The sequence below is a fragment of the Passer montanus genome, unplaced genomic scaffold (assembly GCF_014805655.1).
Source record: "Passer montanus isolate IOZ18808 unplaced genomic scaffold, ASM1480565v1 scaffold10, whole genome shotgun sequence".
In the NCBI taxonomy this organism is placed as follows: Eukaryota; Metazoa; Chordata; class Aves; order Passeriformes; family Passeridae; genus Passer; species Passer montanus.
Window position 1 is genome coordinate 19,869,874 of NW_024356505.1, and position 25,133 is coordinate 19,895,006.

The 25,133-nt window shown below is 41.1% G+C and overlaps 1 protein-coding gene across 9 annotated transcripts in view; it reads right to left on the reverse strand.

Annotated features, from left to right (window-relative positions):
• Positions 1 to 24,751, reverse strand: part of DYNC1I1 (dynein cytoplasmic 1 intermediate chain 1) — a 186,185-nt gene extending 161,434 nt beyond the window's left edge. Inside the window, exons 1-4 of one of the 9 annotated variants that reach the window (XM_039704835.1) lie at positions 24,482 to 24,745; positions 7,780 to 7,897; positions 5,541 to 5,655; positions 2,774 to 2,915 (exon numbers count right to left, since the gene is read on the reverse strand). In XM_039704835.1, the coding sequence (XP_039560769.1) occupies positions 2,774 to 2,915; positions 5,541 to 5,655; positions 7,780 to 7,887 (365 nt within the window). In that variant the 5' untranslated portion in view covers positions 7,888 to 7,897; positions 24,482 to 24,745. Of the gene's footprint in view, positions 1 to 2,773; positions 2,916 to 5,540; positions 5,656 to 7,779; positions 7,898 to 24,481 lie in introns of those variants that run through there. The other 8 variants (XM_039704853.1, XM_039704844.1, XM_039704872.1 and 5 more) reach the window with 8 other exon arrangements.
• Positions 24,752 to 25,133: the final 382 nt, after the last annotated feature.

Below are 25,133 nucleotides of genomic sequence, written 5' to 3' on the forward strand. Positions count from 1 at the left end.
ATCTGTAGTTTCAGGACTACAACTATTGAAGTGTTCAAACTCTCCAGTTTATAAATTTTCTTTCCTGAAAAGCAGATGTCATAAACGTGTGTTTCTGGCTGAGCTACATTCCCTTTTATATAAGAAATCACATATGCTTGCTGATCAAAGCATATCTTAAATATACTTGGTGATAATGGGACCAATTAGGATTAAGTCTGAAAACTACCAGAAGTACCAACAACTGAAAGAACTATGAACACAACCTAGTTCTGTACCAAAATATGGTCCCTCTTAGGGGAACATATGAAGATCTCCTCTAAGCTTTCAACAGAGCCTCTCTCCTGTAATGAGCCAAAATCTGTGACTTCACAGCTTCTTTTATTTTTTTTCTCTTTTTTTTTCTTTTTTTAATATCCATCATCTTCCTCCAGGGAACACTTCAGCAATGAGTAATCAGACTGCCTGCAGGACTTCTGCCAGGCTGTGTGAGCTTGTCATTCCTGCAGCAGCAACATTGGACAAGCTGTGATCACTGAGATTGGGGCATTTAGCAGCTTTGAAACTAATCTGCTCTCCTCTAAAGCCTGAGCTCAGCCTAGTACAGAAAAGGGAAAGATCTAATAAGCATGATGGCATGGCAGGCAATCCAGCAGAAGTGCCTCCTCTATCACAGAAAGTGAAATGGAAAAATAAATTAAAATGAAGCAGGATAACCTTTATTATACAGATACACAGGCAATAATATATGCAGTAGTCAAAGTAAGTTAGATGCAGGGTCTGGGCACCTCTCACAGAAAACAGCTGAGGTGGTTTCATCCTGTTTACAACTGTGATGATAGTTCTGCAACACCTTCCTTGCCAAGTCTGACCACTCCATCACACATGCAGGCCTGAATGCACCTGTCCACACAAACCCTGAGCAGGTCTGCCTGCACCCAGGGCCACTAATTCCACTACCTGCCACTCAATACTATCACTGGTTACAGACATTCCCCAGGGCCTGGAGCAGACATTATTTCCATTACCGCAGACCAATCGCTCCAGGCAAAGATCTGCAAGCAGCCCTCCTGGCACACAGCACAGCCCTTTCAATACCTAAGAATGTGCCAAGCAAACTGAGAGACTGCAAGCAAGGTCTCAGGATTCCCACTGAATTCCTAGTATGGCCACAAGAAGCCGGAAAATGGATCCAAAATGAAAGCCCACAATGCAGAACGTCATGAGCTCAGAAGAAGGGGACAAACTCCATTCTCCTCTGAAAGGACACGTGGTCATGTGCTTTCATTCTTGTTGCTGACAGAGAGCCAAAGTGCCAGCGTGGGTAACAGCCAAATAAAGTCTTCCAAGAGCCTTTTTTTACCTTAATGATAAAAAAGCTACAGCATTAATGTTCAGAGGAAAAGCAGGAATTTAGAAGTCTCCACCCAGTTTTGTCAGAGCTTCACACAGGACTGTGGTAAATAGCTTCATCCTGAACAGCAGGCTATACTTTGCTTAAAAAGGATTTTTGTTCTACTTAAACTACTTTGATTTGCTGAAATCTACTGCATTTACTTATGAAGGCAGAATTATACTGTTTTCTGTGTTTTAAACTGCTACATCTCACAAGCTAGGACTTTTCACTTAACAACCTCCACTTCTTCTAGAGAGTAGATCTGGGAGCAGGGCTGGGCTGATTTAATAGCAGCTACACAGCATCCATATCACAAGGGAGAGTGTCTGCATCTGGCTGAAGGGGACACAACATACTCTCTGCTATGGAAGTGTGATTTCACTAAGCAGAAGGCTGGTGTGGCATGAAATCTGGTGTCCTGAAGCTCTGTCCCATTACAGTCTATGTCTGGAGAGGCATTCTATGATGTCTGCTGAGCACTGTTAACTACAGAAAGCAATAGCTGTGCTTTCAAGCCATTAGCAGAGTCTTGGCTCACAGACTTGGATGAGCTGGCAGCTCAGCCCTATGTTGAATTAGTGTGATACAAAAGGAGCTATTAGGATCTGTCTTTTATATTTCCCAAAACATAGAGTATAGCTGCTTGCACCTCTTTTTACTTGAACGTACCCTTCTTTACCAGCATCATCCTCACCTTCTTCTTTCTTTTCTATTTCAGAGAAGGAATTATTTTAGGATTGCCACTTCATTTTTGATTTCCCCCGTGGAAACAAAAATAGGATTACTCTTGTTTCCATCCCTCACACACATTCCAGTTTCCAACAAGAACAGAGCTGCTTCCCTTCCATTGTGCATAAAACTCTCCACACCCAGAATTTCCAAGGCAAAATTGCCAGTGGGTCCTGGGATGTTTCAGCCTGTTCCTGTCCAAGCTCTTCTCTGCCACTATCAGTGGCACACACTGCAATGAGCAGTCACAGCAACCTGAGGCAATCTGGTGTTACATGAGAAGGAATTCCAAGGGGACTGGTTATGTGAACAGGGAGAACTCAGCACAAATAACAGGTTCTACCCCTGGGCACATCTCCCTTCTGTCTAGTGTATTTCCAAACCGCATGAGAGCTTTCTGTAGGCCATTTCAGAAGTGTAAATTCAGCTCTTGCTTCCAGTATAAGGTTTGGGGCTCAGAGTTTAAGATTCATTTGTTGCATGCATTTATTTGCCTTATGTCTAAGACCACTCTTACTGGACGGTAGCACCCAGTAGACAATGCAGAAATGAAAGTACACATTCAATACAGCATGTTCTTATTTACCGAGGAAAAGGAAAACATGGGGAAGTAAGAGCAAAGTGAAAAAAACCTCACATTTATTCAAGTCTGTTAACTCTATGTCTTACCTTCCTATGGGTCCCAGATCCCCTGAGTCCTGGCTGCCTGCGTCACTGGGTGTGCTCACTGATTTCGAAGAGGGAGACATAGGGGTTGGGACTAAATAATGAAAATAACAGGTATCCCATGTTAACACATGCAGCGACTGCACTGATGAAGAGCAGTGTCAGACAAATCAAAACCAATGGACCAAAATGATAGTGGATGAATGAGTAGGAGAGTTTGAAATGGTGAAAGCAAATAAGGAAGGAAAGAAAAAGAAAAGGAAGAGAGTCAAGTGAATTTTAAGTTTTCTGGAAGTGTTAAAACTGACATGTATCTAGACAGGACTGAAAGCCCAATGGAAATCTACAGCTAATCAATGGAGAAGATACCTGTAGAAATAAAATAGTACTTGTTTTCTTGAGTCTGGTTTGAAGTTGATTTGCAAAAGATTTTAAAGGTATGAAGAAGTATAAGGGACTTGTCTTGTCAAAAATCTAAGTGAACTCTTCTGGTAAAGTCACGTAGGAAGCAAGCATACTTTTTAAATTCTGAATTTAAATCAAAAGCCGGCGTCCATTAGATATGCTCTAAGGCTGCAGTGTGGAAATGACATCAAAAATAAAAGATAAATAAGGAAATCAGCTAAGTTAAAATCATTTCCCAAAGATGCTGAGAATTCACAGTTTACTCGGTGATTGTTTTCTTAAGTAATGTAGGTCATACAATATTTCCATTTTGGGTGGGACATGATTTCAACATTCAAGGAAAATTCCCTTGGTTTAGACACTATTTGCCCAAGCTCTTGAAATTATTTTCTCTTTGCCTTGCCAGGGTTTTTGAAGCATATTTCATGCAAAGGCAGTTTTGTTTCCTGAAACAGGAAAGGAAGTTCATAGCTCAAGGTCAGGCCAAGTTAAAGCTCTTCAACAAAGAAATAATAAATAAAAGAGCAAAAATATCCTGATTTCTTTTAAAATGGTTTCTCAAAAATATTAAAAATTAAGAGATGGCTCCAGTCAAGATTTAAAGCACGTATTCTTCAAAGCAGCCACATTGAATAAAACACAAAAAGAGGGCTTAATGCAAAAGCAGTTTCCATTTGGTTTAAATCATGTGCATTTCTTTTTATAGATTTAACAGAGTAAAACTTTAAAATACTTTGTTATGCTTTACAATGTATAATGACAGATCTGTCAAGAGATTTGGATTTTCCATATGGTCAAGCATTTAATGCAGATTCTACCTAAAGACTGTCACAGAAATGACTGCAGCATGAAAAGTGAATTCATCTTGGTGACAGCCCTTTGGCAGGTTACAGGTATGTCTGGTTGTTTACATCTTCCATATTCAGAGTGAGACCTGGCATCATGTGAAGGTGGAATTAAATCCTCCTTTTTATATTAATTGTGAGTGTATGTAAGTGGAACAAAAGAGAACAAAATACTATTTTTAACTAAATAATCTTACACATGAATTTATGTATTCTTTTGACAGGATCAAACAGAAAAAAATTAAGATAAAAACTGATAATTTGCAACATGAATATATGTGTTTGGTTAACAAAATTATAAGAGCATATATACTCATTCTCACATAAAAATGAGTATTTTTAATGCTATACATTAAAAATATATCTGATTTTATCTTGGGCCTTACTTTTGTATCATGATATAATTTAAAAAACATATTTTATTATACATAAAAACAACATAAGCATTACTTGTCAGACAATTATTTTGAGAAGTGGTGTCTAAAAGCTTCAGTCACTCTATCATAAGTTATAAAAATAGTAACTTTTCTCAATACATGTTGGTTGATGCAAGTAATTAATTCAAATTCCAATTCAGATGTTACTACCTACTTGCATATGCACCCAGGCATCTGTATAAGCTATTTCCTAAATCAAAACTTCAACATTTTGTCAAATTTGAAGTTTCTCCTATACATTACTGGCAAAAATAACCAGGAGTAAAATTCTAGATTCAGTCACAATGAACTTAATGAAAGGGCTTGATAGTTCCCGAGAGGCCAAGGTTTCAGCTAAAACAATGAGAGTGATCCCAAATTTGAGGGAGAGGGGGAAGGGGAAGGGGACGGGGAAATGGAAGGAAATTTCTCACTTTAGGACCATTCCATAAATAAGGCAGATCTTAATCAAGGTAATCCATACTCAGATACTGTATGTGTTTTTAAATTGAAGCCTTCAGGTTCTATAACTAAAACATCAAAACAAAAAAAGATGTCAAGCAGATGAAACCAGAGCAAAGATATACAATAGTGTCTGTTGTACAAAAATGTGCAAAAGTGTTTTTCTATTTGTGATTTGGGTGTTTTGTTTTGTTTTGGTGGGTTTTTTTTTATTTTGCCTCTCCAATTTTTCTTAATTTTACAAGAAACACAGTGGAAGTTCCACATAACTAAGCTCCTCCTTCCTTACATATGCTTTATTTGAATTTTTGAATCAAGACTTGGGGCTAAGGAAGTTAGTACTAATATTTTTGAGTGAGAAGACAAAACAGTCCATCAGAAAAGAAATCACTGCTGGTATGCAAAACCAACCTACATTATGTTCATAAAAAATTCTTGAAGAAATGAAACAGATGTTTTTGGCAATGACAAGTACTCAAAATGCCATGAGCTTGTATACGTGAATGGTATGGCAGGCATTCAAACAGAAGAGTTCACTTCACTAATACAGCCAAAAATCAAAAAAGCCAAGCATGCTTTAGTAGAAAGAAAGCATTAGTTGTGGCAGAGCTGAATGCTTTACAGTGTGCTTCTCTGAAATACCTAGAGGTGGTTCTGGGGATATACCAATGCTCTGTAACAAAGCCTCTGTCTCTCTTCTTTTACGGTCTAGGTCAGAATCTTCCTGAGCTGGCTCCTTCTTCTGCTGTAGATCAGCCTGAGTTAAACCAGAAGAAAACAGAAAAGTTTATTTCATATATAATCAGTTCTAGCAATTCTATATGTGGAAATATTTGTATGCACTATTGCTTAGGTACAATTTAAAATTAATTTTGATACTTTTAGGTAATTTATAACTTAGATAATTTGTACTGTATATATCAGCAACAGTATTTTTCCCTAAATGGATGATAAAACTGGTTTTTGCAAGGATATTTGCAAGAATTTTTACCGGACAATGATGGAAATTTTCTGCCTCTCACTCAGGAGATGCAACTTATTCAACTAACATAAAAGCTGACCATAGAACAACAAGTATCATTACCCTGAACAGAACTGGACCCTTTCCTACTTCAGAATCAAGAAAAAAATGTCATTGCATTTCAGTGATGTAGCTCATGGTCCTGCATTTGGTCCCAAGCACTTGTTGGGAAAAGAAATACTTGCTCATTAACTTCAATATCCAAAAGGTGCAAAGAAAAGAACTGACATCTCTAAACTAGGACTTTGGTAGCCCTGGGCTCACTAAAGGTCCAAAAGACCCTTTCCTCTCTGCTTAGCTCTCTCCACCTCCTTGGAGCTTCCACACATTAGCCTTCTCCCACTCTGATCTGTGGACGTCTAAAAAGAGTAGGAGCACCTGCATTAGCCAGAATCCCACAATGAGGTTGCCCTTTCTGCTGGAACCAACGTGTTGGAAAAGAGGACTTGTACAGGTCCTCAGACTGGTGTTGATCTTGGTGCAGGCACAACAGAAAACCTGGAAATTCAGAATGTTCATGTCCTCCAGTCCGGAAACAGCCAGGAAACAGTGATTTTATAGTCAAGGCCCGGGCATATTCCTGTGCTCAGCTCTTCTCAGGAACTATCTCACAGTGTGCAGGGTTGTAGACAGCTCTCCTGCACCAGTGTGAATGACCAAGCACCTTTGTGAGTGTCAGCCTTCACTACTGGACCCATCACAGCACAGCCCATTTGCACAATTATGCATGGCAGCATTATCTGCAGACATGGCTCTCGGGGCCAATGGAAAGTTTCAACCACCACAAGTTCTCCACGAGGCACAAAGTCAGAGTCAGGGGACAAAGAGAAAGGACCTAACAGCTCCCTTGAGCCATTAGCTTGGCCCCTCTCCCTCTAGTTCTTTAGTAATGAGCACTGAAAGCATAACCATTTAAAGATCTGCTTATGGAGGACTTCCCCAGTGAGTCCAGGAGCCCCACTGGGGCGTGTGCTCTAACTGCACAAATGTGGCTCAAATGAAAAAAGATTAAAAAGACAGCCAAAACTGGAATGCTGACTTCTTGGATCACATCACATTTCCACGGTAATTCCATGAAATTCATGTACAATATTAAAGTGTCAGTTTAAAAGGAAACCAGTTATTAGTAAAGGATAACAGGTGCTTTAAACTATAGTAAGTGTTGACATTTGAAGGAAAGGAAGCATAATCACTTAATGCTTCTCTGACTTTGCATGAAAATGAATATCCACTCCCTGTCAATTCTCACCTCTATTCCACTAAGTGACTGAATAAAAAGAAGTACAAATCCCTTAATGATAAACCTAATGCATATTGTCAAGGACAAATAAACTAATATGTCAATCAAACTTTAACAGAACTGAAAGATGCACCCATGCCAGAAGATGAAAATGCAATTGCAATTATGTTTTACTTTACTGGAGAATAATAATTGTAAATCTGTTACCTTAGCTAGTAATCAAACTAGTCTTCAGAGTACAAAAATACATATTTAGATTGTAATGGCTTGAAAAAATGTGAGTCCTCTTTCTGTCTTTCCCCACTCTCCACTCCCTTTCCATTGAAGGAGAGCCCAGGAAAAAGCATTGTGGCAAATCAATTTTTCTTTCTCCATACACATGCACATCATGTTGTCTAAACTGTTGTCATTTGACAGTGCTGAGGTTTTAAAAGCAATTCTCTCACCCCAATATTCTTGACTAAAAATAAGCTTTTTGATTTTCAGGTTAGTCTGACATGGGTTTAAGTATCTCATTCCACATGACAGATACCTTGGGGCATACAATACTGAGATGTCAAAACCTGAGCAAGCCCCTTGTGCAAGCATAAGCCATCTAAAAGGTGGTTTTGCAAATTTACCTCTTTTTTCTTCCTTTCTTCCTCCTTCCGTTTCTTTTCTTCTCTTATCTGAGCCAAACGTTGTTTTTTGCGCTCAAGTTCTGCTTTTAAATCACTTTTGTCTGACATTTTGACTCTGCTGGAAACAAAAATATGGAAATCAAGGTGAAAATTGAATCATTACCCTATTTACTGAAAAAAAAAATTATATCAAAATGAGGGGTTCTAAAATTGCAACAAATATATTTCTATATAAACACTGGTCCTTGGACTATACTGACATTGTAGGAAGTGGAATATTTTCTTTGCAATTTTCATTTCAAGAAACTAGACCAGAATATCACCAAATGTGGAATATATTTTCAGACTACCTCTACAACAAAATTACCTTTGTGAAGCAAACCTATTCCTGTTCAAAATAATGCTTTCAAAGTGAAGTTAAAGTCTTTTGATTTCCATGATCTTCAGCAGCTCTGCCAGAGTGTAGAACTCAGATCCACAAATAGATTCCAAGTACCAGAATCAGAGCTGCCCCAAACAGGCCCATACTTCTTAGACAAGTAATAATTTTACTTGCAAAAAATGGAAACAAGAGAGCTTTTGCTTATGCAGGTGCTTTGTACAGCTGCCAGGCAGCAGCCCCTGTCCCACCAAGACAGTCCCACACAGACCATCAGTTCAGTCTCAGTTTCCTTCTCACATTCACCCCTACAGCAAGCACACTCTGAGCTATCCTGCCCAGGAATCTCTTCCACCCTTTCCAGGGAAAGCTGGGCCATTCCCCCAGGAAGCTGCAGACAAGGCACAAAACCCCAGCAAATCAACGTTTCTCTTTAATGAAGCAGCACATTGCTCTGCCAACAGTCTTGTGTTCAGGTCATCTTTCTGAGAGGCAGGAGACATGCCTAACACTCCTGATTTGATGCCAACCACACAAACTTGGCAAAAACATTTCTTCTGAAATACTGAAAGACCTCTTCCACCATTTAAACCCACTTTTCTTTAGAATAGAGATGTGAAGCCACAAATACTCTTTCTCTTTCAAACCTCTGTTATAATGATGTACATGAGACTTGAAAATAAAGTGTAAGGAAATAAAAAGTCATTCTATACAGATACAGAGCCAGATCTTTAAATAGCATATATTAATATTTTTCTACAGTTATAAAACCCTACCAGAGTTGCACAAATCCATAACTTAAGTCACGGATGATTTATTGAATTTCTAACATCATAATCATTATGAACTGTAATCTAACTGTATCAATACTGGTTTTCTTATTAGGACTTTGTTTCAAGGACAGTTCTGACTAATATAGACATTCATGAAAAGAGCTAACTGTGCCTTTCCTGTTCACACATCACCGACCATATCCTCTGCTGCAACTCAAGATCAATCAGATCAATGGCAGTGCCATGTGTACGCAATGGAAGTCTATTGTTCACTTGATGCATGGGAAATTTGAATGTCAACTCTCCCTTAGCATAATGAGAACTCTACTCATATTACTGCCTGGATGGGTGGATGACCAGAGAGTAAAATTATCTGCTAAAAATTACATGGCACTTTCACCCATCATGAATTTCACTGCAGACATCAGCTTCCTCCTCAAAATGATAAAAGCCTGATAGTTAGCCTGTGACATGGAGGATATTGCCAACAAAACACCACCTGCACATTAAGCACAATCTTGTCCCCAAGTGCTTTGTTGTCTTTGCAAGCATATCCCTTAAAGGAAAGAATAAAATTACATTTGGAATCAGACAAGGAAACCATTTAATGAAAAGGGCAGACATAAGAGCAGCTCAAACTGCAGCTCACACTGTCACAGATTCTGCACTTCAGCAGAGCTGCCCATGCTGGCAAGGCACCCTTTCAAGGCCAGGGGACTCTGGTTCCATCCACAACAGCTGCCAGCAAATGGTATAGCTACAAAACACCAACCAATGGGACCACTGGATACACTGGCTGCATGTGGAGGACCACCATTTCTTTATTCCTCTATCACTCTCATCCTATCCATAATGGTTTTGCTATCAATTGGAGAAAATCAAAACTGTCAGAAAAAAAATTGTATTTGCTATCAGGAAAAGTAAGCAGTAGCACCTTAAACAACACTAATCTGTGTGATCAGCTGATATCAGTGAGCTATTTTTTACATGAGAAATGCCCAGAGGGAAAAAAAAACCAAAAACAACAAGCATTTTAATGGCAGAGCAGGTAATGTTTTGCCTACCAATCTGTTCAGGATTTCTGTGTCTCTTTTAGATATGGCTGAAATCTCATTTGAAGTCATTTTCCTAATCTGTTGCACACATTTGAATTCTGATTATGAAGTTACCCCACAGAGCCCCTTGGACTAGATAGAGTTTTTGCATCCTTTTAGTTCTGCAGTTTGGCAACAGAGAGAGAGCTCCCATTTCCATGCAAAAAATATGCAAATGCATTTTAAGGCTACTGACAGAAACCCTGAGGGTTTGGCATCCCTTTCAAGCTGTTTGTCAGATATCAATGAATGGCTTTCTAAAAATTCATTCCCTTAATGCCAGGGAAGCTAACTAGCTTTTCCCCTGATTTGAGCATCAATGGTTTAGTGCCTGGCCCCTCTTTTACAAGGCTCCAGTCAGGGTGATCAAATCCTATTATAACTTTGCTCTATTTTTAACAAAATAGATCTTACATACAACAAAGACGATGTATTAAATTTCCTTCAAAGAATGTTGCCAGAGCTCAGTTATAGACTTTCATCCTGAATATATTATCGTCATGCCTGAGCCCCCCAGACAGCTTACCAACCTGCACACTGGCTATTTACAATTTTAGAACAAATAGAACACCAAGGGTATGTAACCATCTTTCTTAGATGCCAGCAAGCTGGTAGCAAGCAAGGAGGCAAATGTACTTATCACTCTGCTTGGCATTAACCGTGGAGTTAACACTGTTCATTCCTGGGAGCAAATTTCTAATAAGTGCCATTCTGAGTGCCAAAAGGCATGCCACACCAAGAGAGATAAAGGCAAACAGTAAAAGAGATTTACTTTTAACATTCTCTGTGGTGCAGAATGGCAGCCCAAGGCTCATGCACAACCTAATCTGCAGCCTGGGAGAATGCACTGGTCAGAGGAATCACTAAGGAGCACATTTGGTACTGAAGCAATTAAATCCCCTGTGTGGGAGAAGGAACACATAGGAACAAACACACTGAACACTGAGTAAGTGTAGAAATAATTATCATAGTAGGACAACAGCCTGGGGCTCCCCTGTTCAAGGGAGATGCATAATCTTAGACCAATTTTTATTTGTTTGGCCCAGTTTATTGTCATGGTTTTAAAAGGGGAGAGAGTCCTCCCACTGCAGAAGAGCTTACCACACATGCAAGCACAGGTTCTTGTTATCAGCTCTTGCACAGAGCATCTGCCTGAACTCCCAATACTTGGAGAAAATTCTCCTTCCTTTGAGATACTGAAGAAAGGAGTTGCCTCCTCATGGCATGCCTTTTGATAAAATGGAGTGCTCCATTTCAAGATGTCAGTTTTCCCCATGGCATTAAACATGCCTCAGAGTCCCCTCTTAGGCTTGGAAACACAGTTAATTCCACTTACACATCAGACCCAGCATGATGGCAGCTACCCAGGCCTGTGCACGTGCAGCTCTGGCTTCCAGGGACTGCTTTCTGGGACTTCACCACCTTCTGGCTTAGCTCACAGCATCCTGGATGCCCACAGCGTGCAGGCAGAGCTATCCCTACCATCAGTACAGGTAAAATCAAAAGAGTCTGGGTATGCTAGGACATAATTCCACTTTTGCTAAAGCAGATGTTTAAAAGCAGCTAAGATCAAGCATGCCCCAAAGTCACCAATTCCTTTTTAATTATGGAAAAGATCCCTGGGTGATCTACATTAAATTCTAGAAATCTCCATTGTAAATGTCTCAGACAGGGTGAGGAGAATCCTGTCCTTCCAATGCTCCCAGCAGTTCCTTTGTCACTATATGAAACAAGATATTTGAAAGACAATTTACATTAATCTTAAAATAATAATGATGTTTGCACAAACCTCTCTGCTGTACACAACATATGCCAAACTACTCCACTAAGCTCATCCTACAGGTAGTAACATCTCACAACCATTTCATTTGTGGTAGCAGTAAGAATGCAAATATGTAAACAACAGTATTTCATCCTTCACTGGACTAAAAGCCAAGCAAGTACTTTTAGTGGTGCAAGCCAGTTTTACTACAGCTTTATAAGCTACAAGGTCTTTATCAATGATCAATATCACAGTATTTGGGCAAATATTTTTTCAAAGCATTTCTATAAATGCTTAACTGCAGAAACATCACAGGTATCTAAAAAGTTTTACATGAATTTCAATACCAATAAGTTGATACTTATTAGAAGAATAAAACCAGAAGAACAGGTACAAAGAATTGTAAGATGTGTAAGTAGACTAAATATAGGAGGAAAAAAGCCCAAAATGCCCAATGTATATCAAATAAAATAAAAAGACAATTACAACAGTGCACTTTTAAAGTATAAAAAGTAAACAACATGTAAGATCTCCCTTCTCTTCCAGCCTGCATTGTATTTGCTAGGATAGCATTTTGCCTGCATGCTTTTGCCAAGCTCATCTAAAAAGGAACCTAAGTTTCCAAATCTGGTAGCATATAAAAAGCCTACAGATTTTACTGCTTTTTGGTGTTTGCAGGATTTTTACATGCTGTTCATTCAGTAGGCTGCACTAGAGTAGAAATTTTACCCTTTATGAGCCTTGAGGTCTTTCCTGATCTGTGAGTTCCTGTGTTGCCTTTGTTGTTACTATCTCTGCTGCAATTACCAAGGGGGTTCATTAAATACTGTTACATATGGCATTAGTCATCCTATATAACTAATTATAAATAATTGATTCATTAATGAACTTCTCTGAAATAAATAGGCAGCATCTAGCATTTAGAGACACTGTACATGTATTATTCATATGCCTTCATAAATAGCCAGTTACTTGCGCCCAAAACTGCAAAACATATTTTGTGAAATGCAAAGGATGGTGCACAATAAACTATATTACTCAGTGGTTACTTTTTGGTTTTAAAGAATGGGTTTATAGAGTGGAAGTACTATTACTATTGAAACTTTGACATATGAAGTGTTCCACTGGAAAAAAATGATTCATTTCTATGATCTACTGTATTTATCTCTACTTGGTACAAATTAGCATCTTTCCTACTGTTAGAAATATTATATATTTTTACAACAGAAAAAAATTCCCATGAGATCTACCTATGACTTCCACAACTGTAAAGTGTGCATGCAAAGTATGAAACTGTACAAAGCAAATAAACAGCTTTGGTCTGCAAGAAACCAGAGGGAGTTGCTACCCCAGTATAAATGTATTCTAACACATCACATTCATTTGAAAATAATGTTTGAAACACACTTCAAATGGGCAAGAGGGGCTAGAAGCATCTCAACAGCAATTTTTAAATAAACATGAGTGCCTCTTTTCATCATGCATCAGAATTTGTACTTGACTTCAGTTGAATAACATAAATAATTTTGCTAAATGGGCATATCAATGTTTATAAAATCACAACAATGAGCAAATATTTGCAGCTGCAAAAATTCAGCATTTGCAGTATTTAAAGGAATCTCCTGTGTGTGATGAATTCAGGAAAACACTAAGTAAAATTGGAGACACTAAGTATTTTTATTTCCACATAACCTTGAGGCAAAATAGTCAGGCTTTTTACACTGCATCTGCGTATTTATCTATAAATAAAATGGTTGTCAAGTGTTACATTTTACGGAATGTACCATTTTTATCCTTCAGCTTCTGAACATTTCTAGCAGATGGGCAAAGGTCTTGTACTTTGTTCTGTAAAGGTTTACAAATCACAAGCATCCAGAGATTTGTTTCTGTGCTTCCTCCTGGTTGCTATGCAACAGGTCAGCACATCTCTAGCCTATTTCTTTTGATGCTGACAGGGTATAAGATATGTACCCACAAGTGCTCAGTTACACATCCCTTACAATCTATTACCATTTAATCCTTTCACTCTTGTTCTTCCATAATGGCCCTACTACAAAATTAACTCAGTTTCATCTGAATTGTATGGTCTTCACAAAGCAGCATGTGAGTAGAACTCTACTACTGCCCATTCTTCCAGCACCAGCAGCAGTGCCAATGAAGCAACACCTTCTTGTCATCCCTTTCTCTCCATGCCCCTTTAGTCACGTAAATTTACCATGATCTTTTCAATTCCAACATGATGCCTCAGGTTTTAGCTTTTATGTTTTTTGGATTCTGTGCTGCTTTAGTGTGTAGGCCTGAGCTTCATGTTAGGGGATGGTAAGCTCTTGTCACAGAGTAGGTAGACAAAACAATTCCTTCTCTAGCTGGGGACCAAGGGCAAATGATCCAAATCTCAGGCCCAAGAGCATAAACAATGACAGAATGAAGAAAGAAAAACAAGAAGGATGGGACTTCATAAGCTAAAGCTGTAATTGGACAATTAACTCCAATATGCTAACAGACCAGAACTTGTAAAAGTGTGAGACCCTGTGACGGGTCATCCATTTTGTGACCATTTTGGGTTCATCGTGAATGTAGCCCTGGCTGGGCTCTTGTACTGCCCAAGTGGATCTATTGAGGCCTCCTAATAAATACCTACTTTATTCCAATTTTTGTGACTCTACATTCCCCACACATTAACTGGTCTCTCTCATTGCACTGTGTTATTTTCTGTGAATTTCCCAGCTTGCTCCAGAGAGGAATTGCAGGATGAACAGATCAGGAGCAGCCCTTCTGAGAAGGACTTAGGGGTGCTGGTGGATGAGAGGCTGGACATGACCTGGCAATGTGCACTCACAGCCCAGAAAGCCAAACCAAACTGGGCTTCACCAGAAGCAGTGTGGCCAGCAGGGCGAGAGAGGGGATTCTACCTGCCTGCTGTGCTCCACAGAGACCCCACCTGCAGTGCTGCATCCAGCCCGGGGCCCAGATTGGCTGTAAGGAAGCACATGGACCTGCTGAAGTGAGTCCAGACGAAGCCACCAAGTTGATTAGAGAGATGGAGTGCATCTCCTGTGAGGAAAGGCTGAGAGATTTGGATTTGTTCAGCCTGGAAAAGAGCGGAATTTGGGGTGACCTAATTGCAGTTTTCCAGTACCTGAAAGGAGCCTACAAGAAAGAGACTTTTTATAACAGCTGGAAGTGACAGGACAAGGGGAAAGAGATGCAAACTGAAAAACAGTAGTTTTAGATTGGCTGTTAGGAGAAAAGCTTTTACTGTGAGGGTGGTGAGGCACTGAAACAGGTTGCCCAGAGAAGCTGTGGATGCACCATCCCTGGAAGTGTTTAAGTGACAGGTTGGATGGAGCTCTGAGTGAAAGGTGTCTCTATCCACTGAGGGGGCCCTTGAATTAGAAGATCGCTAAGGTCCCTTTCAACTCCTGACATTCTGTGATTCTGTGACCTAGCAGGATAATTTAAAGGTGTTTTCTGACATTAAAAGACACTCAAATGCAAGCTGTAAATTGGTAAGATTTTAGAGATGGATAATGGGAGAGAGGTAACAATCTAAACATCAAGGTGCAGGTCACTTATCTAGAAAAATAAGATATTATATTGTATTTCATGTCCTTGATTTCAATTTCTTTTGTGTGTATTTCTTATACAATGATCAGATGTCAATGACATCTTCTGCTATCATTGATTTCACCACTTCTTCAAAATCTGTATAAAATATCTTGTTCATCTAACAGTACCAAAATGCCTCCCAGGGGTAAATTTAATGATTTACTAAAACCTAACATCGAATTTTGCTTCAGGATGTCCGCTAGTCTCTCCTGAAGTGGAACAAAGACTCATTTTCTCCATCCTGAAAATATTTCAGACATTAAAACGTATACTTTCATTCCATACTGGGGGGTAAAACTGACCCCTCTGACTTTTCCACCCTCCTCCTGAGATAACCCTAGTGGTACATGGCTGCAAAGTGATACTTAAAGCCATTTCCTAAAACATGAAAAATGCATGCTCTAGTGTCTCTTCTTAACCCAGTTATGACAACTGCCAGAGAGACATCAAAGAACAAGCTATGCTGCTGCCACCACACAGGTTTTGCTGGAAGACTAACCCAGATACCATTTCTTTCTTATAACAAAATCTGCTTTGCTTTGCTGCTGATGTCTGGAAGGATGTAACTAGGTTAAAAATATCACATATTGATTTCAGCTCTGAAGTCAAGACAGCTAAAGATTTAGAAAGTGGGGAAGAAATGGCCGTAAGAAATATATAGAAAGTTCTCAAAAAGTAGAATAAACAACACTCCCATTGTCTTTGTACTTCCCAGGGCTTATCTGGCGGTACGAACAAAGCAAGATGAATGTTCAGAGCTTGCCTTAGCCAAATATCCCTGTTGACTGAAAGAAGAGAAAAAAAGTATGTCCAGGTAACAAGGCAAGATGATAAATGCAGATGCCTAACAGCATAATGTCAAGGAGGTATACAAAGAATATGAATATGAGAGAGGATTAAGAATCAAGAAATCTATGCCTTCCATTTACCTTTTCTGTGGTTAAAGTGTTCCACCCAAATAGGAAAAACATGTTTTGGGGGCTGTTTGTTTGTTTGTTTGTGGTTTGTTTGGGGTGGGGGGGAGGTTTGGACATTTTTGTCTTGAGAAGACTGAAACCCACATTCCTAGGGTGGCTGTTGGCTAATGAGTGAGAAGGACTGGAGGAATGGAGATTGCAGTCTTAATCATCGAAGCTATTTTCTATTAATTTCTTTTCTGCAAAGATTCATTGGACCAGAAGAAGCAGATGCGAGACAGTGAACATTAATCCCTAACAGAGGCCCCTGGGTTCCATTCTTTGTTTCAGGGTTAGTTTATGTTATACACAGTGACTGTTTAGTTTACAATACAATGCTGTATTTAGTATCTGGAGCCAAAGACTCTTTCTAGAGCATTTGAAGCAAGGTGGTGAAGAGTCCTTTCTATTTCTCCCACATGCTCTGCTGCACTCAAAGAAACTTTAATATTTTAGACTTATGTGAAGCAGCTTCAGCGGGAAAGACTGGAAAGGTACTTACTGCAGAAGACATATAGGTTGCTGGTCAGAGCACAGATGAAGGCAAATATCTCTTTAAGCAAAAGTAAAAATTACCTGAGATTCCTTTACTTTAGGTGAGTCCTATTAAAACCAGGAGCAGATGCAGTTCGGCATGGAGTTCACAGTCTGGCAGATGGGCTTGAGCAACTGGGAAAGGTACTTACTGCAGAAGACATATAGGTTGCTGGTCAGAGCACAGATGAAGGCAAATATCTCTTTAAGCAAAAGTAAAAATTACCTGAGATTCCTTTACTTCAGGTGAGTCCCATTAAAACCAGGAGCAGATGCTGTCAGCTGCAGCTCGGCATGGAGTGCACAGTCTGGCAGATGGGCTTGAGCAACTAGAGATGAACTAGATAGAGCAGCCTCAGAGAGACAGAGTGGACACATTGGCTGTTGAGTCTGGGGGCTCCAGGGTATGAACACATCAGAAAAGGGCAAAAAAGTCAAAAAAGTGAGTTTTTAAAGACTTTCTGTGCTTCAGGAGCCAGGTGAGAGCCAAGCTGATTTTTGAGGTCAGCGATTTTAGTTTCTGTTTCCATACCATTTCGTCAATTAGATGCAGCTGAGCTTCCCAGTCACCATAAGGACTTCCAGTTTGGGGAATTCCAAGTATGCATGCCAGGTTTAAGATGTGGACATGCTCTGCACTTTAAGCACAGCCTCCTACAAATGCAATGCTGGCTGCACATGAGCTCTTCTCTCCCACACACACACATATCTCTCAAATGCCCTGGCTTCCACTGAGAAGAAGCTTTGCAAAATGGGCTGACAGAGCAAAAGCAAACAAGTCCCTGTCCTAAACTGTGGGGCAATCACATCCCTGGAGCACACTGCAGGACACATCCAGAAGCAACCCTTAGTGCATGGCCTATTACACCAAGACCTTGGCTCCAGAATTTGAGACCAAGACATCAGTTAGAGACCACCAGTTCTCTTCAGATGGGGAAGGCAATATAGACAGTTTTGGAAAATATATCAACGTTTACTAGTGGCTGTCAAAATACTGGACCACTGAAGGTCCACAAGGCAACTAGAGATGATCCATGTCTGATTTTCAGCCACATCAAACTGTTAAACTGTTAAACTACAGATCATTGCAGTATCAGAAAAGAGAACCAAGGAGTACTTGGGTAATAGTTAAAGTTAATCCTTTAGCAAAAGTGGACATTACATGATATGAGAAAGCACAGCAGTCTTATTGACACATACACAGTACCTCAAGAAAAATAACAAAAAATGGGAGGCAACTAACTTTAATTATACTTACTCCTAACTTATCACTTGATTTAGTGAGATTGGAAACTTTCTTGGGAAAAAATTGAACTTAATTAAACTTTACTGAATGAACACTGAGGAGGTATGATCTCCATTTAAAGACTTCAAAATCCACACTGGTATTAACTAATATTACTGTTACATTTTATTATAATTATGTTCAAAAAGACTGATATGTTTGTCAATGTGGAAGTCTAGAGTTTTTTATTTCCCTGTCCCTGCAGTCACTAATAAGTAAACAATAAAACCCAGTACGTGTTATGCTGTAAAAGGTGTGGACAGCACAAGTAGTAAACCTGAAACAAAGAATTTTTTCCATCTTAGCCGCTACCAAAGAGTATAACTTACTGTAATCTTTTGAGTTCTATGTTTTAAGCATATGGGAAAAATCTTAAGGCTCTTTAATTTATAATTATCAGACAAAATATTGAATTTCCACAAGGTGTTTTTAAAATATTTTCAGAGTCCCTTAAAGGCTGAGAAAGTAGATTTTCCTGCATTTTCTTGCTATTCAGCTTTCTGTGAAAAAGAAAATATTGTGAGAAATAAAGGGACAGTTTTCCCACGGGCTCTTTCAGTACAAAGAGAGAATGGCAGCACTGTTTTTTTTTATTTTGTCTCCAGTACAATACCCTCCTATCCCATCAGCACAATTTTTCTTGTATTATTATTACTACTGTGGAGATAGTGAAAGGCAAGAATACAACATTCACAGGCTTTGCCAAGTGCAGCAGATTATGTACATGAATAGCTAACTGCACACTAGGGGGTACGATTTAGGTCAAATTTCTTGTTTCATTCCAAAAGGTTATAGATTTTTAAGTCATTCATTGTTTAATGCGCAATGCAGTTTACAGTCATAAGCACATATAACCTGAACTATCTTTTCTCTGGTTTTTGCAGAAGTAATTTGTGTTCCTAGGCAATGAAGACTGGCAGAAGTTGATAGTCTGTAACAAAGTGCCATAAGCATGTGACAAAACTCTATGAGCAGTTTGAGCTAAAAAGGACAAAGAATTAATTCATTTAGGGGCAAGCTAAGAACAGAAATAAATCAGAATTATGATACAAACCACCTTCTGGTTCAGCAATTGCTTAAAATGTAACTAGAAACAAACTGATGAAAGAAACATCATATGACTTTGAATAGTAAGATTAATGAAAATGGCAAATCTTTTATATTACTTAAAGAGAAGATAAACATGTATTATGAAATAAGTCACACGAGTTTAGATAGTTCCCCAACTTTGTGCTGTGAGAATCTGAGAAGAAATTCTTTTAGAAGCTCGGTGTCAGTGGAATACTCTTTAAACCAGGACAGACAGGTTCAAATATAAGAAAACATGAGAAACAGTCTGGATTGGTTTGTCATTTTGTTATTTTTTGTTTGGTTGGGTTTTTTTCCCGGTAGCCCTGCTTTATTACATATTTTAATTTCTGGAAATATGTGATAGCAATCATTTGAAATGTCTTTGCCCCAATTACCAAGTGACCTGGTAACCACTCTGATCCTAGCAGTGGTGGCCTAATGTGCAAAACACGAAACAAGGGCATGCCTTGAATAGTAAGGATTTAATACGACTCTCTATGCCCTTTAAAAGCTAAGATCTGTTTTAAAGGGTAAAAAAGGGAAGGGGTGAATAGTTTAAGGCAAGAGAAATCCATATTTTCCCAGCATGTGGTCCAAGACCTACAATGATTAACTTTCAATACTCACACAGCATAGTTTCAGTACTAACATAGCATAGCTTTTTCTCTCAAATTCAGCCTGAAAATATAAGAATCAAGGAAGGCTTGATATAAAGCAATATAAACAGATAAGAAATAGATCCTCTATTATACTTATTTATATTTAATCATACTAGGCAGTTTTGTGTCTTTGCCTTACTATAACTCCCCATTGTTTGAACACAAAACACACTGCATCTTTCTGCTGGTCTGAAGTGAAAAATTAATAACTGAGGAGCAGGATTTGGAATTATTTGTACCACATCACAGCTGGAGGGAGAAAAGACCAAGGAATTAATATAATTTCTATGCTAGAGAGAGAAAACAAAGGGGAGGGGAAGGGAAGGCCAGCAAGAAGGGAATGTGATGTTAAGACAAGTATTGAGTAAAAGAGAAAAGGGTAAGCCTCAAAGAATGATAGCAAGAGGGACAGGAAATGTGAAGAAAAGATACCACTTAACAAATAAAAAGTTACGTCCTTAAAACATCCCTTCTGTAATGGTTTTCTGTTGAGTGGCAATAAATGAGCCTTCTCCTTTAATCAAATTATTGATTAATTATTCTAGGGCCAAGCAGGGACAGCCAGTCAGCATCTGGGGAACACACAGGGTAGAACTGCACTGCTCCAGAAGGACTCCCAGGTCTGTTCCTCAGGTTGATGCAACTTGTCTCTCCAGATCAGCTGATTCATACACATGAGAGCAGTGTTAAATATAAAACCTGTACTTTCACTGTAAGATTAAGAGCCAAGAGTCACAAGAGACATCTAGGTAGCTATTATTCATCAGGTAACACAGATATCTGCACACAGGTCAATGCAGCAGTTAGACAGGGACTCATAAAAACTCTGTTAAGTCAATGCAAAGCTTTCATTTCCTTCTATACTGTTTGGAGAAGCATCATGGCTTTCAAACAATGAGGGCAGCTGACTTCTGCCATCACTCTATAGGCTCGGTTCACCACCAGAGAAGTCAGAGAGAAACTCCCATTACTGTCAGCAGTGATAGGGCTGAGACCTCTCTCCTTAAACTTAAATGCAGTTAGAGTGTGCTGCCCACACAAGGCTTCAAGAAACCATCCCTCCTGCCCCATGCCTTCTCCATGCTGCACTGCACTCCCAGATACCCATCAGCATGCTTTTGCCTCAAAAGGTGCAACAAAAAGTGTTGAAAATTCACAGTAAAAATAGAAGGGGTACAGTTTTAAGCTCAGGAGGCGTTGGTACATCACCTGTCACAGATTATCAGAGGTGTCTTGTAACTGTAAGATCTAGTGGCTCACACATTAGTCTGCTTCACAGCTTCCTGTAGCTCCTGCCATCTGCCTGGAAGTAGCCATTTTCCCAGAAAAGTTGGCAAGATGATGCCACGTAAAATGAACAGTATTGGGGGAGCAAGCTCATGCATACTGTCTTATTTTGAGGCTTGCAGATGGCCAAGTGAACAACAGCTCCCAATGTCAACTCTAACTAAAAAGAGCCAGCACACTTTTAGATGGATTATTAGCAAGTAGCAAAGGGACATATTGCATCAATCTGAGATTTAGACTGAGTCAGGGTCTCCTTGTCAGGCAGTACCATTCCTGCATCACCATTTCTGCCTGCTTACAAACAGCTGAGAGGAAGACCATTCGAGCCCTCATCTGACATGCAAGCCCCCATATGGACAGGTAAATGTGTACTCACCTGCAGGACTTGTGTTACCCTGACAAACAGAAATAAAACTGCACTGGCAAAAGCACAATGTTACTAACACAAGTTGCGTCTTTACAAAGGGCATTTTGCCATCATATTCCATCAGTATTTTGGCTGGAAAATGTCCCTTTTAAACACAGATTACATCTAGAGTCATTATGGTTTGTTTCATTTAAGGTTTTTAAAATAAAATCAGTAAGTATCAGATGAGTATTGCACTGAGAGGTCATTAGGTCTGACTATGGCTGCAGAAAGCCTGAGACCTTATCTCTGCAGATATTAATTACACTGTGCACCTCAGTGAGGATTTCAGTGCTACTTCCCTCCAACTTCTCTAAAAATTAAAGCCCAGGGGAACGACAAGGAGGATCAGGCTGTTAACATCCCACCACCAACTCCAAGCAGCAATTCATTTTGGCACTAGGTGTAGGTAACTCTGAAAGATTCCTAATTACTACTTCTGCTGCTGGTCAGACCAAGCCAAAGAAGCTCAACAGGGCACCTGAGGCATAGCCCCAGTTAATAAGCCTGAGTAGTCCTAGAGAGTAACCAGAAGTATGTTTAAAATCTCTGTGAGAAATTAAGTTTGAGGAGCTGAAAGATACCACATGATTTACTGATACACCAGCAGGAGTAAATAAAGCTTTCAAAAACAATACTGCCTTTCTATACCCTTTTATTTTTTCTATTTCAATCCCTTATCTTTTTCCCTTCCAGCCCATTTCACATCATTGTCCAATATCCTGCAATGGTGGTGCCTTTAACACAGCCTGTCAGACAGAGCACCAGCTCTGTCCAGTATTCCCCCTCTCTCTTCTTGCATGCTGGGAAACAGAGGGCAGCAAGGAATGCTTTTTGAAACCTGTCTTACAAAAGAAAATAAGACCAAGGGACTGAATATGTTAATTTATTTGAAAATAAGGCAGGTAAGTTCTTGTTGCATGGTTTAGAGTACCTACACTGAAGACAGCTGCTAAAGCAAGGCTTTTATCTATGGGAGGCATAACAGGAACCAGAAACGTGAAGTTGGAAAAATACACTGAAAAACAAACACATTTCAATAATGAAAAAAAATGGCCACTGAAAGGCACCACAAAGGAGGGTAGCTCACTGCCCTTCCTTCTATAGAAAGAGCTGGAAGGTCAGCTTCTTAATTTAAGATCTGCTGGGTACAAAAGACTATTTCCCTGACTATTATTTGAGTAGTCAGATTTCCAAACTTCCAGTAATTACTGCATGTCTAAGGTGTGGCTTATTGCTGCTCCTTTAAAGATTCCTCTCCTAAGCTGTGGATAAGGCAGCACTACAGTTAGTGAATTTCTATGGTAGACTTATTAGAGGCAGAGGTGCTTAGAGCTGAGAGAAATCTAGCCAATCTAACTCTAAATCATCTTTTGGATCTCCACATACCTGGCCCTCAGAAGTCCTGCTTAACAAGGAGGCCATTAGTAAGTCCCAATCTTAAAACAGTCTGTTCACAGAGAAGGTACAGAAGGGACAACACATTTTGTATTTTTACAAACTATAAATGGATAAATTTGGGAAAAGAAAACAAAGCAGAGGATGCACTGGTGTCACACTGAGCACTCCCATGGGGAGAACACCCAGATGCAGCCCCAAAGTTTGTACTGAAGAAACCCATTCTTGCAGAAAAATGCTGCAGAGAAATTATAAAAGGAATTTTATCTGCCTTCACTAAATATGGAGAATGTTACTAGAGATGCCATCTCAAATGAAAAAAAAAAGCTTAAAAGAATCAGAATAACAAACATGTAACTTTTCCCCATTAACTTGGCAAGAACAAATGAGGCACTTCAACAAAGCCATTGGTAGTAACAGAAATTAAATTCCCCGATTGCTCTGATAACACCATCTATCAGGAGACAGGCAGTCCTGGGACCTGGGGTTTCCATTCTGAAACAGGTTTTGCAGTCCTGTGCTTTCATTATATTTAGTGCAGTTTCCAATGTTTTTTAAAGTCCTCAAGCAGAAGTGAAGCACCGATGAAACATTGTATGTCAGGATGAATTTCCAGGTGCAATTGCCAAAGTCACATGCCAACTTCATGTCAGGTGCTTCCATCTCATGCCCTCTATATTAGCAGCCTAGATTGCTTGATCTGCCAAGAATCCTTATGTTATATGCATTTATAGCTCAAATCTGTACTTTCTGTCAATGGCAATATTGACAGAAAAACTTTGTTTCAGTCCATAAAACAGGGGCTTTGTCTAGGAAAGCTGGGGCCTTATGTTGTCTGCTGACCATGGGGGATTCCTGGGATGATGTAACTGCAATAACATCTTTTTGAAAATCTATTTCACTGGACTACCAGTGAAAAAAGGCCTCTGGCTGACTCCCTCCTTTTCTCACCCTTTTAGGGAATGACCTTAAGAAGGGAGAAAGATTTATTTACTGTCCGCTGTCGTCCTGGACTTGAGCAAACCCGCTACCGCTCGCACTGCGAGAAGAATTATAGATGAAAAACTTTTACCACCCCCTTTTGCTTTAAGCACTCGCAACCGGGGCCGAGAGGCGCCCCAGGGAGCGGAGCAGGTGCCGGGGCCGGCGAGGCTCGCTCACCGCAGCCCTCAGCCCGACGAGCGGCCAGGCTGCCAGAGTCCGCCCGCGGCGGGGGCGGCCGCTCCCGCTGGCAACCGGGGATCCCCGCTCGCCCGGCCGGGATCCCCGCTCGCCCGGCCGGGATCCCCGCTCGCCCAGCCGGGGATGCTCTCTCGCCCGGCCGGGGCCGCCTTCCCGGGGAGCGCCTCCGGCGGCCGCACCAGGCTCCGCGGCCGCTGCGCATCCCGCGGAGCGACTCCCGCCCCGCTCCTCCGCCGCCAGCGCCGGGCCCAAGGGCAGCCCCCGCTCGCCCCTCCGGTCCGGCCCCGCCGCCCCGCGGGCTGCTCACCTCCGCCGGCGCCCGGGGGATGCGGAGCGGCTCCCGGCGCCTTGCAGCCCTCACCGAGCCCTCGCTCCCGGCGCCTTGCAGCCCTCACCGAGCCCTCGCCGCCGGGGGAGCAGAGGGATGCCCCGCTGACTGAAGGGCTGCTGCCAGTAGCTGCGCCCTGCCGAGCCGAGCCGAGCTGAGCTGCGCCGCCCGCCGCTGCGGCAGGACCGCCGCCGCCGGCTGAATATGCTGTCTCACGGTGGACAGGCTCCTCCCGAGAGCTGCTGCTGCCGCTTTCCTCCTCCCGCCTCCTCCTCCTCCTCCTCCGCCCGCGCGGCCCCGGTGCAGACACCCCCGCCGCCGCCCGCGGGCCGGGGCGGGGCCGCGGGGCCAGGGGCAGGTGCCGGCCGAGGGGCCGGCTCGGTGTCCCCGCCCGGCCCCCCGCAACTCCGGCCTGAGGGGCGCTCGCTCGGCTCCGCGATGTCACCCCCACAGCGGCGCAGGCTGCGCCCCGAGAAGGCAGATGCGCTGCCCGGCTGTCAGCACAACGCCGGCTTCACCGTCAGCCCCACGACAGCCCAGGCAGCATCCACCGCCACCTCCACAGCATCCATCGCACGGCAGTAGCCGGCAGCCCCACGACAGCCCAGGCAGCATCCACCGCCACCTCCAC